The 14,112-nt window shown below is 34.1% G+C and overlaps 1 protein-coding gene across 1 annotated transcript in view; it reads left to right on the top strand.

Moving 5' to 3' along the window:
* The window catches only part of LOC109388440 (dystrophin), a 1,592,311-nt gene that overhangs the window by 860,749 nt on the left and 717,450 nt on the right, over positions 1 to 14,112 (top strand). The window contains exons 22-25 of the mRNA XM_019653146.1: positions 3,396 to 3,541; positions 7,321 to 7,533; positions 10,715 to 10,828; positions 11,802 to 11,957. Coding sequence (XP_019508691.1) covers positions 3,396 to 3,541; positions 7,321 to 7,533; positions 10,715 to 10,828; positions 11,802 to 11,957 — 629 coding nt within the window. The remainder of the gene's footprint in view (positions 1 to 3,395; positions 3,542 to 7,320; positions 7,534 to 10,714; positions 10,829 to 11,801; positions 11,958 to 14,112) is intronic.

Below are 14,112 nucleotides of genomic sequence, written 5' to 3'. Positions count from 1 at the left end.
CAGCTCCTAACCAACGCACCACTCGGCCAGCCCCCCGTTAATCTATTGATTGCTCACCATTCCTTGTGTAGATCCTCATTTATTCATCTAATAAAAGATGTAAAATAACATTTTTACATCTAATTCTCTAGTTTCAATTTCTCTTATTGCATTATCTGGAAGGATCTCCCCACACACACCTCAGTTTTTCTTCACTGCTATTTATTTCCATTACTCATGAAAATGTCTTAGTTTATTTCTTCATTTTCTGACTCACCAATTAGATTTCAAGCATCATTGAAGTCAAGACTTTGCTTTTTTAGTTTTTACTTCTTGCATCCCTGGTTCTCAGAGCACCGAATAAATATTGGCTGAATGAAGCAATAATAAATGACCTCAAATAATTCTCCCCCAAGTATCAACATCCCCATTTTTATAAATGAGGCCTCAGTTGCTAACATGTTAAGTAATTTACCAAAGCTAGTGAGTGCAGAGCCAATTCCAAAGCACAGGGTTACCCAACGGCAAAAAGCAGGTTTCCCAATTGTCATGCTACACAGCCTCTTTCTGCAGAAACAGAATGGAGAAACAGTCTGTTTGATGTTCATAAAAACCTGTTGATCTTTCTCTAAGAATAAGTAATCCCAATATCTTTATCACCTCTTTTTATACTTCTCTCTCCCTCTGGACATCTATTCATCATCTGGATAAAATTGGACCAATTTGTATCACCTCTGGCTAGCTTCTAATATATGTTTGTCCCGGCCACTGCCACAAGGGAAACAAGCACTGTTTTCAAGAACATACATGTCCAAGTTTAATGAAACCAAACTTCATAACCCATCCAACACACACCCTTGTCTCTTGGTTTCATCATAACTAGGCACTCCTTTACTTCACTACTTTTCATGAGATTCCTCTTCACTTTTGTGTATTAATGCATACCTAGTGTTAACATAAATGTACCTAGTCAGTAGAGAAACACATTAGTTATATGAAAGAAAACAGTGAGGTTGAAGGTACCGCAGAGATCACAATATATGGTGATGGAAGGAGAACTGACTCTGGGTGGTGAACACACAATGTGATATATAGATGATGTGTTACAGAATTGTACACCTGAAGCCTGTGTAACTTTACTAAAATTGTCACCCCAATAAACCTTAATTAAAAAAAAAAAGAAAGTACCACAGAGATCTTTCAATATGAAATCAGAAGTGCTCAGATTAAATAAAGCCTCTTAAGATAAACCTGGGGGCTGGCTGAGTGGTGTGTTGCTTAAGAGCTGGCTTGGGACGCCAGAGGACCCTGGTTCGGATCCCACATGTGAGGGCCAGTGACACTGCCCTCTACAGCTAAGATGCTGAACAATGGCTCAACCTGGGACTGGGCTGCCGTGAGTCGCCAGCGATGGCAGGTGGGTTGCCATGGGCTACCGTGTGTAGTCAGCAGCCAGCGTGAGTGGCCAGTAGCTGCTGTGAGTGGACACCCAGAAGCTGGAGACTGATCTGCCTTGTCCGGGAGGAGCGCAATGATGGTGCCAACTTGGGCCAGTGGGGCAACGTCCTCCACAACTAGACTGAAGAACCAAAGGACAGCAACTTGTCTGTTCCCCTTCCCCCAATTTCACAATAAAAGAATCTAAAAAAAAAAAGATAAACTTGGGTATGAACTCCCAAATAAATACAAGCACATTGATCACAACTCTCAGTTTGTATTTTGGACACACTCTAAAAATATTTTACCATCTTTTAACCATATTAAATACCATGCAAAATACTTTTCTGTATTCTTCTCATTTAGTGTAAAAGGAATTGGTATATGGAAGTGAAACTCATTAAAAGTAATGTGGTTTAAATTATGCCATTTGATATAGTTATTTAAACTACTATTTTGCGCTGTGTTTTTATCTATTTAGGAAAATTCTCAGCCATTATCTTTTCAAATATGGCTTCTGCCCCATTTTTCCTATCTCAAATTTTTGGGATACGTTTATGTTAGACTATTTTTCTGTTTTCTTTTTTCCCTTTTTTTTTACTCTCTATTTTTCACGCTTTGGTCTCTCCAAGCTTCATTCCAAATGTATATTTCTGGACTATCTTCAGATTTACTAATTTTCTGTTTAGCTCTATCTAGTCTGCTTTAAACCCATCCATTGTGATATTAATTTTTACTTATTGCATGTTTCAGTTGTAGAATTTCTTTTTAATTCTCCTTAAAATCTGTTATGTCATTTTTATGGTTTCCAGTTTTGTGCCCAAATTCTCAATCTTGTTAATCTCCTTGAACATGATTAGTGTAGCTACTTAAGTCATATATTGTTTGTGTGTATGTGTGTGTGTATACATATATATATATATATATATATATATAAATTGTGTATAGTTATATATAGTATACATACATGTATGCATATTTTATTTAAAGCTTATATATAGCTATATAAAACTATGTATGTAAAGCTTATATATTTATATATATACAATGTATGCGTGTATAGTTCTATAGATATCTACAGATATCTATACTTATATAGCTATCTATATGTCTATATCTGTATCTGTATCTATATCTATATATCTATAGAAAGATATAAAACTACACACACATACACACACACACACACACACATTGTATTTCCCCATGTATATTCATTTCCTACTTTTATGTATACTTGGGAATGTGTGTGTGTGTGTGTGTAAAAGTACACCGTTTCATAGTGGTTTTGATTTTGAAAGAAGACGAGCCTGGTTTAAAATCCTGGCCCTCACACTTACTACTGTAGATGCTTAACTATGAGCAAATTAACCTTTTTTACAGCCTCCATATCCTCAACTGTAAATGAGAATAAAAATGTGTATCTCATAGGTTTATTATAAGAATTAAGCATGATAATGTGTGTGGTAATTATTAGAGTTTCTGATACATACTAAACATACATAAAGTGGTTTTTTTAGTAAGATTAAAGGTTATATGATGTCACTTAAAATTAAGGAGCTGTGGATAATGATACTTTTTCTCCAAAGGCAAGTGATGACACAGAATGAGCGTAGCCTTCAAAATCAGACATATATGGACTCTACTTATTTTCTCCAAGTACCATTTATGTTGGCAAGTTACTTAGCCTCTTTGTTTCTTCATTTCCTCACCTTGAAAATGAATTTGAACCATGCGCACCTTGCGAGGCTGATGTGAGGATTCAATGTCACATATGTATAGTTTCTGTCAGAATAGCAGACACGAGGAAGAAACATCTCTTCAACATTATCATATTCGAATGTAATATTCAGGTTTTTACACTTTGTTAATATTTGTAATTAGTAGTATGATTGAGTTTGCTGATAACTTAGGAAAACATAATGACAGAGTTTAAAATGATTAAATGATTCTTTTTTTTTTCTTCCCTTTTGATAAAGTTTTTGACACGTTGCCGCCCATGCGCTATCAGGAGACCATGAGCACCGTCCTGACCTGGATCCAGCAGTCAGAAACCAAACTCTCTATACCTCAGATTACCGTCACTGACTATGAAATCATGGAGCGGAGACTCAGCGAGTTACAGGTCTGTGAATGTGTGAATGTCTTAAACACTGCAGTGCACATCTTATCTACCGAGCAATCACATTGGTGTAACCTTAAAATAATATTAGAATAAAATAACTGTGGCAAGTATGATAGCTTACCAGTTGAAAAAAAATGAAGACTAGACTTGAAAAAATTGAACATCCTATGCGTTTGTGCCTTCTATCTAAGCTGAAACTTCCATCTTTGAAAACGATGATATGGCCTACTTATGAAGTATATGCTTTCTCATTTAGTGTGATTTTAGACACATTGATTTTGAGTATTATAAAAGCTGTGGTATTATTTTCCCCCTTTGCTTGCTGATTTCTATCTCCTCTCATATTTCCAATCAGAAGGAGGTAAAATCAGTGTAGTGGTAAAATTAGTTTCAATTTAAACACTAGTCTTATGCAATAATGTAGTTAGTTATTTGTGTTCTAATAGCTATGTTTTTAACAGCCTGATATTGGGATATATTAAATGCTTATATGGTAAATGAAAGAAATAATTTATAAGAGATTTAGAATCTTTTCCTAGTATCTTTGAAAAGCCTGTTTTGTATAGCCAATCACATTTTATTTTTTAAGATATGAAAACATACTCATTAGTTATATTTAGGAACTGAAATCATATATCCATATTTTTAGAATAAAATTAAGAAAAGATGAAAATTTTAGCTTTGTTATATCAACAGTTCTTTTTTGAGAATGAGATATTGTTTCTTAACAAAATTATTTTGTCAAATTAATTTTTTAAAAAACATTTCCTAGTGTATACTGTCCTACTTACAAAATTTACTATAATACCAAACACATTGTAACTATTTAATATTTTTTTCCATTTATATTGTTTTTAATACTTAGAATGATTCCAAATTTACTTTGAACAATATGTGACTTGATAGAACTACAAACTTAAAAAAAGTAAGAGTACCAATATATAGCAACTAGGGGAGTGGATTAAATACACAAGAAATGGTGCATTAATGAGTGGAAAAGTATGTTTCTACTGAAAAAACAGTGAAGAAAGGAAAATTATTTATAAACATTATTCAGAAAACATATTAAGTAACTGAAAAAAATGGAAGTTAGAACCTTGCATCAAATGTTACACCAAAACAAAATACCATATAAATTAAAAAATCCCAAGGGCCAGCTGAGTGATGCGTTGGTTAAGAGCTGGCTTGGGACGCCAGAGGCCCCGGTTCAGATCCCATATGAGGGCCAGTGACACTGCCCTCTGCAGCTAAGATGCTGAACAACAGCTCGACCTGGAGTTGGGCTGTTGTGAGTCGCTGGCAGCGGCGGCGTAGGCTGCAGCCCCTGCTGCAGTGGGTTGCCATGGGCTACCGTATGTAGCCAGCAGCCAGCGTGAGCAGCCAGCAGCCGCAGTGAGTGGCCATCCAGAAGCCGGCGACTGATCTGCCTTGCCCGGGAAGAGCGCAATGATGGTGCCAACTTGGGCCAGTGAAGTGACATCCTCCACAACTAGACTGAAGAACAAAAGGACGGCAACTTGTCTGTTCCCCTTCCCCCAACTCCCCAATAAAAATCTTAAAAAAAAAGTCCAAAACATTTTTATAAATGTTGGAGACATTTTTAATAAAAATCTTTAAAAAGATATGGGGAAGCATAAACATTAATGGAAGCAGTCACAAACATTGTAAAAATAACAGAGACAATGTAAAAGAAAAATGCGACCAATGAAAAATTTGTTTGAATAGGGCAAAAGTCATTAAGGAAGTCACCAAAAGGGTACATAAACAACCACTAAACATATGAAAAATTATAACTCGAATTGTAAAGGAAGAAGTACAGATTTACAAAGTGAGATATCATTTTTTACATGCTAAATTTCAAAAGAAAAAAGCCCCCAACAAACCCAAAAGACATAATAAGTGCAGATCTGGCAGCAATGTGCTATATTCTCACTGACTAGTGGAGATGTAAATGAATATACATTTTGCTAAGGAACACTTTTCAATACCTTCTAATAACCTACAAAATAATTTCTTTAACTATTTCCATGAAGGCTATGTCTTATGGGAATAATCAGAATGTACTCAAAGATATAGATAGATCTTAAACATAATTTATAGAAGTAGAAAACTCAAAATTAATTTATAGAGCTAATAATGGGACATGGTTAAATGAACTAGAGAAGCCATTAAAATTTATGTTTTTGAAAAATAATGACATGGGTGAAGGCTCACAGTAAAATGCCCTGCTCAAAATGTAGTTTTATGCATGTTATTAATATATACATATTGTATAAATAGTCAAACAACAGTAAAAGTTTAATAAAGTAAAATAAAAGTAAAGTAAAAATTAAAATACCACAAAATATGTGTAAGATATTATGCAACCATAAAAGTTATTTGTTTGACATATTTTGGGTATGTTACAGGTCACATTATAAAAGTAGGAATAAATGTGTGTGTGTGCACATCATAAGATCAGATATTCAGTATTTAGTTATACATAGAAAAAAGTGGTTTATATAAAATCATAATATTGGGTTGTCGGGAAACTCATGATGCATTTTTGCATTGGAAAACATAGAAAAATGTGTCATAACTTTCTCGATGACCCAATAGTTGCATATAACGTGGATTTTCCATTTTTTATCTTGAACCTTTATTACTTTACACCAGAAAGTGACACTCAAATAAATATTGGGTTGTCAGAAAAGTCATGACGCAGTTTTGCGATGAAAAACATAGAAAAAAGACATCATAACTTTTCCAACAACCCAATATAATGGAGCGGCCAGTTAGCTCACTTGGTTAGAGCACAGTGCTCATAACACCAAGGTTGCCAGTTCGATCCCCATGTGGGCCACTGAGGTGTGCCCTCCACAACTAGATTGAAACAACTACTTGAGTTGGAGCTGATGAGTCCTGGAAAAACACACTGTTCCCCAATTTATAAATACATAATAAATAAATAAATAGATAAATATTGAGTAGGGGAAACCTAAAGATAGGCATCCTATTAAAAGATATTGTGTGTGTGTGTATATATATATATAAATGTATACATATTTTAAGGAAAAAGCTGTATTAAAATTGTAATACAGTGAGTGATGCTAACATTCATTTGATTAACGCCTTCTTTTGAGCGAATGTCATACTACACATTGCTATATATATATATATATATATATATATATATATATATATAAAACCCACTTTATAAATTGTCCCCAAAATTACCCTAGAATTTCACTGTAATACTACAAAACATACCAATGTCTTCTGAAAAATATGAAACTTTAGTAGTATTAGTAGACCATCTAACTGGTAACTTAGTCACAGTTTTGTTTTCCCATATATCAATAGGATTTAGTTATTTTTTTTACCTAGGGAGGTTAGAAGTTGTCCTCCTAAAGCCTCAGTATAATTAAGTCCAACTCCATTAACTGTATCATAAAAGCAGTTCTTAATATACAGACATGGTAAAATGAAATTAGGTGTGTGAAAACTCTGGTACTGTAAAATACAGTTTTGGATATATTTGACATTGTTCATAAAAGTAGGCATAAACTTTACAATAAAATATTACTAAATAATGTGAAAATTACTCTCATGAAAAGTAGAATTGAAATTACCACTAGTTATTTTATAATTAGTTTTACATCATCTGTTGTTTTAGGTATTTGAATCACCTAGCTTTTAAGTTCATTTCATTTAACTGAAGTTTGTCACCGGTACTGCACAATGAAACTCATTATTATTCATCATTTAGTATACATGTACTTTCCTTTTTCAATTTGAAGGCTTTACAAAGTTCTCTGCAAGAGCAACAAAGTGGCGTAAACTATCTCAGCACCACTGTGAAAGAGATGTCACAGAAAGCGCCCTCTGATATTAGCCGGAAATACCAATCAGAATTTGAAGAGATTGATGGCCGCTGGAAAAAGCTCTCCTCTCAGCTGGTCGAACATTGCCAAAAGCTAGAGGAGCACATGGCTAAACTCCGAAAAATTCAAGTAATTCCAGATTTTACCTTTTATATTCATTTTTTTCTTTACTCATTTCTCCCCTAACAATGTGTTGTAAAATTTAAAGGCAAATAAGGTAACTTCCTTAGTTGTTCAAAGTCAGTTATAAATCTTTCTCAAAGGAATGTAGTTTGCCTATTTTTTTAAAAAAAACAGTAATTAGGACTTCTGCTTCTTAGATTTTCTTTGAAATTCATTTTTTTCCACCAATACCAGTGGGATTTAAACATATTTTGAGCTCAAATAAAGTTCGAAACCAGTCTTTCCTTTTAGTCTGGTTGTGTTTTAAAATATAGCTATCATTTAGATTATGAATAAATAAAAAGTTATCTACCATGTAATATAGTCATATCTTTTCAGAGGATATTTCATTTATAATTATGTGTATAAACTTAACCCTGTCACCTTCCACAACCAGCTTCTGCTGACTTAATTGATTTGAATAGTGCCACCATATTAATAATTTCCCAAGCTGAAAATAGTAACAATTACAGTCTACTCTAAAGTCTAGAATATTTAGTGATATAAGCAATATCTCTCTTATGTGGTGAATTCTTGTGAATATTAATGCTGCTAAGAATCTTTGAAAGCATGATGCATGATAAAATAACATTGTAACAAGAAGCTTCTGTAATTGAATATACATATAGTCACAGATGTGGAGTAAAGCATAGGGAATAGAGTCAGTGGAACTGTAATAGATATATACGATATTAAAGGGGTAGTAGATTGGGGCAGGGGGGTTATCACTTTGTGAGGGGTGTAAAGTCTAAGTATTTCATTATTTTGTACACCTGAAACTAAAAAAATAAAAAATAAAAAATAGAAGAAGCTTCTGGATTTAAATCCCAGTTAGCTACTCAGTTGTTTTTCTCACCTTGTACAAACCAAAAGACTGAGTAGTCCTAAACTATTCTGTAACGTACAACATACACATGTACATGTTTCTACACATAAACATATGTGTGCATGCATATGCATATCTATATGCAAACATAAAAACACATTTTTGCTAGTGCCAATGGTAAAAGAGGGTACAATTACATGGTCCTTGCCTCGAAGGAGCCCACATTCTAGTGAAGGAGAAAGATAAGTGTATTAGTTTCGTATTGCTGCTGTAACTTATTACCGCAAAGTTAATGGTTTAAAACAACACAAGTTTATTATCCTACAGTTCTGGAGGTCAGAAGTCCAAAATGAGTCTCAGTGGGCCAAGGTGTAGGCAGGGCTGTGTCCTTTCTGGAGGCTTTAGGAAAGAATCTCTTTGCTTGTCACTTTTAGCTTCTGGAACTGCCTGCATTGTTTTGCTCGTGTCTCCATCTTCAAGGCCAGCAGTGAAATATCTTTCAGTGTCTCTAACTCTTACACTCCTGCTCTCCTTTTAATAAGGACCCTTCTGACTACATGGTGCCTGGCTGGAAAGCCCAGGATAATCTTTCCCCTCTCAAAATGCTTAACATAATCTCAACTGCAAAGTCTTTCTTGCTAAGTAAAATGATATATTCACAGGTTCCAGGGATTAGGACCTGAACGTATTGGTAAGTTATTATTAAGCCAGTACAGGAAGTAAATTAAACAGTATGGTAAAGGTTATGACAATAAGCAGAAAAGAAACCCAACATAAACTGGGAAAAACTGTTATGAAATGTTCTTGGAACATGGGTTATGTGGGCTACACCTGAAACAGGTAGAATTTAGTTGGCGAATACAGAGGGAGAAAGAGTTCCTTACAAAATCAGTTAACCGGAAGTGGTTCAGTATTGGGGAGACAAATGTATATTTGGAGATTAATAAAATATATTTTTAGAAAAATGGCCTGGGAGCAGATAATGAATGGTCCTGAATACCATGCTTTGGAATATGAATTATAACCTAATGGGGATGGGATTAAAACTAGTAATAATAATAATAATAATAATAATAATAATGTGGAACCGTTATTGGTATTTTAAAGGAAGAAAGGTATGATGATATATATTTGTGTGTTCAAAGCATCACTATGGTAAGAGGAAGGAGACTGACACCACTGTGGAGAATGGTTAGAGTGGGTGCGATTGAGGCAGGAACCAAAAAGAGCCAGTGCGGTAATCAAGGAGCTGATGAGATCTAAACTAGGACAATGGTAACATGGAAGAAGCATAAAAACAGACTTGAGAGATATCAGCAAAATGATGATGGTGAAATTGACAGTTCTTAGATTTAGTCAAATGCTTTTAAAATTATTATGAATCATATTAAAGGGGTAACTTTCTGCGAAGCACATATTTTGAATGGAAATTTAAAATAGGAGAAAATAGCACATCTAAACAGCATAGTTGCATTGTATGGAAAGAAAGAAGCTTGAAAAATCACACATTTGAAAAGTAGCCCAAGTAAGCATTTAGCAGTATGTGAAAGAATAATGGGAGGCACTTGACTATTTGTTTTTAACTCAAGTTTATTGGGGTGACAATGGTTAGTAAAGTTACATAGATTTCAGGTGTACACTTCTGTAATACATCATGTATATATGACATTGTTTTTCCCTACCCAGAGTCAATTCTCATTCCATCACCATATATTTGATCCCATTTAGGGTACTTGGCTATTTATAAATTATAAAAGAGGATAGTTTTCACCTGATCTTTACTTCAACCTGATAAGGCAAATAAGAAATTAAAAGCAAAAGTTTTCTCTTTAAAGATGACAGAATCTTGATCTGAAAGTTCCCAACTGGAGGGGCTATTTAAACTGTCAACTGCAAAAAAAACAATTTGTGGACGTTCAGGTTTAGGGAGGCTATAAAGACACCATGACATTGAGTTTAATGTTCATTGTTTGTTTTATGTACTGTAAGGACACGTTGTTAGTATTATCATGAGTTGTTGTGTAACTTAAAATTTCTCTAGAGGGGGATATAATTTAATGTTCTCGAGAGTAACATCATAAAACCACATTTGGTAGTAATTTTTTATTTTTAACAATAGCAGACTTCATACACCAGTGCTTATACAGTAGACCATAAAAATGCAGGCTCAGTCAAAATAGTCTTTTCCTCAAGAGCTACTTAGAGACATCCTTCAAACATGGGAATTGTTTCTGGGCTTGTGTTCAGACATATCACCATGACGAATTGTGGTACGAGAAATCAGCACCCCAACAATGCCTTACAATGGGTCTCTGATTCCAGAATCACATAAAAACCCTGAAGAAATGGATGGCTGAAGTTGGTGTTTTCCTGAAGGAGGAATGGCCTGCCCTTGGGGATTTAGAAATCCTTAAAAAGCAGCTGAAGCAGTGCAGGGTAAGTAAGATCTGTATAGGATACCTTCCATATGAAGACTTTTATACGGAAAATATATATATGTTTTTTGGTTATCAACCAGGGGCGATTCTCCTCCCCCCCCTCAACCCCGGGGGACATTTAGCAGTTTCTAGAATCATGTTCTTTGTCACAACCTGGAGTGGGGTGGATGCTGCTGGCCTGGAGTGGGTGGAGGCCAGGGATGCTCCTAAACATCCTACAATGCACGGGAGAGCCCCCCCACACCAAAGAATTATGCAGCCCAAAATGTCAGCAGTGCCAAGGCTGAGAAACGGGGTTAAGTAAATGAGAAACAGGAAAACATGGCCTTTTAATCAACCCTCACTTTACAAGATTATTTTGGTATAAGATGCCGTGGAATTTGAAGGTAAATAATCCTTTGCGCTATTGGTTATATCTTGTTACAGATGATCGGGCATACTATGCATATTGAACTGTACTATAATATATGCTATGGATTTTTGAAATAATATTCATTATACCACTTTCATGCAGTGGGAAGAAGATAATCTAGCTCTTTAAATAATTTCCTTTGCAAATACATGCTTAAAAAAGAAACCCACCTTACACATAACATTCACACCCATCATATTGTAACCAATCACTGCAGTATCCTGTGTTTGAAAACTAAAATACTTTCAAAAACAATGATGTATATAAAGCCCATTATTTTCACACATTTTTCTAACAAGAAATAGTAAATTTATTTCCTTTTGTACCTAATCTAAGTAGAGTACAGATCATTCCCTACTTCATTCATGCCATAAGAACCACTGAACATTTATTTTTTGCAAGGCTTATATTTAAGAATTGTGTGTGTGTGTGTGTTTCAGATTTGAAAAGAACAAAATTCATGTGTCGTATCATGATTCCTAATTGTGTGTTGCCTGTGTTGCATTTCTATTATGTTGATGTAATTTTTTCAGCTAGCTTAAATTTATTATTTCCTTAGCTTTTAGTCAATGATATCCAGACAATTCAGCCCAGTCTAAATAGTGTCAATGAAGGTGGGCAGAAGATAAAGAGTGAAGCGGAGCCAGAGTTTGCTTCCAGACTTGAGATAGAGCTCAGAGAACTCAACACTCAGTGGGATCACATGTGCCAACAGGTATGTACAGTCTCTTTCACCATGGATTGCCTCTATTATATTAAGATGTCTTAATGCCTCCCTTCTTCATTGTCCTTTTAAAAAGTGTAGTCTCTGACTAGGTGGAAGCTTTAATGCATGGTTAATTCACATCAGTCTTTGTCTAGCATGTAAAATATTTTCACAGTAGGTATTTTAAGTAGCGTGTATTCATCTTTTTGGGGGTCCTACAATGACCTTCTTGAATATAACTGTCACATTAGGCATTATTTTGATTGAATGTTTTCTCCAATGCATAACTTAATACTAGTAATTGGATGAACAAAAGATACTTTACACTTGTATACTTGGTACAGAAATACAATGAATAAAACTGTATTTTGTTGGTATTTGCTGTGTATAATGTGCACCCATATTTTTGGCTCAAACTTTCAGGGCAAAAATCTTTCGTTTTAATTTTTTAATTTCAATTTTTATTTGTTTACATTTAGGTACTTGTATTTTGTATTACAAAGGAATTTTAACGTTTATGTTTTAACATATTGTACAAATATTTTATGTAACAAATAATTGCAAAACACAAGAAATGATACAAGGTATAAGAAATTTTATGTACCGGTAACAAATTTATGATATTTATGTATCATAGAAGGCCAAAAACTCCTCGTCATTGGAAGTTTGTTGTAAATTCAACAAAACCGATTATCATATTCCAGGGTATTATTTTACATACAGATATCATTGATTTCTAGAGTTACACTTTTAACTCATAAGCATAAATAAAAGAATTGAAAACATTTGTATAGATACGGAATTAGTACTATCCATTTATAAGGCACATCCTTATTTTTCCCTCACAAATTTGGGCAAAAAAAATGCTCATTATACCTTTATATGGCAAAATACAGTATATGTGTATGTGCAAATATGACAAATAACTTTTACTTCTGATTGTTAAGATGGACAAGTTTGGCTTCTTCATTTATTTCAGTAAATGAATTAAGATTGGGAAATAGTTAAGAATAGCTTGGTAAAAAAACACAAAGTAGCTATACACACATCTGAGTTCCTCATTTTTATATAGCAGAGTGTTTTACAGATATTTATTTTAAATTTCAAGGTTAAATCATGGAAAAATAAATATTATATACACAAGTAGTGTATATCTAATACTTCCTACCCAAAAGATGAAATTTTGACCCAAAGTAATGATTACTTTTCAACACACCAATACCTTTTTTGAAATTAATGAGAGATTTCATTTTATGTGTATTTGAAGCAGTTAGTCTTTTGTTATTTCTAAGTAACCTTTCCAAGTTGAAAAGAAATCAGGCTAAAAGGCAAAAACTAAATTTGAAAAAGACAAGAATTTAGAAAAACAAAGTCAAGTCAAGTCACCCAGCTAATGCCATCACTGACAAATGCTCAACAGTTCTATTAACTCAGAGATGAGATAGCCCTGGGTCAGCTAGCTTGCATTCTTCTCTTGGAGTAAGCCAGTTCTAGAAGGGATGTTCGGGGGGGGGGAATATTACTTAGATAATAGATTATACCACTGATGTTTTCCTGGAAGGCTAGTATGAAAGGTATTTGTTTGTTGAATGTTTTTAATGGATTAATACAAAAAACAAACCAATTTATAACAAGGAAGAAAACCAGAGCAAAAATATGTACAGAATCAACAGTATTACGGAAATGTCCAGTTTTTTACATGTTAGAAAAGAGTATTTTTAAAAGCATCTCTATATTCTTAAAATGTCCTTGCTTAAGACCTTACGCCTACAATAAAATATACCAAGAATTTGGTGTTCAAGGCAAGTATTGTAAACATATTATCCAGCTGCATAACAAAAATTCCATAGATCCTGGCCACACTCTTGTCTCATCCTAGAATATTTTACGTCTCTCTGGTTCTTGGAATATCACACTGTCCATGCTCTGACTTTATCACCACATGACCTAGGTTTGTTTATTTTAAAACTAAATCAATGGTTCTTTATTATTCAGCAACTTCTATGAAAGTGGGTGTCCAGTTACAGTGAAAAAATTTCTTGTTCATGCTCAATTTGTTGCAGAGAGAGATAACATACATGGAAAGGAAAATTACTTCTAAAATTTGGGGGAAACAATATTGATATGGCCATTTAGCAGAGGCCAGGAATGCTGACACTTCTTT

Source organism: Hipposideros armiger, unplaced genomic scaffold, assembly GCF_001890085.2.
Source record: "Hipposideros armiger isolate ML-2016 unplaced genomic scaffold, ASM189008v1 scaffold_197, whole genome shotgun sequence".
NCBI classification, from domain to species: Eukaryota; Metazoa; Chordata; class Mammalia; order Chiroptera; family Hipposideridae; genus Hipposideros; species Hipposideros armiger.
The sequence above is the reverse complement of the archived record's forward strand: the minus strand, read 5'-3'. Positions and strand labels throughout refer to the sequence as shown.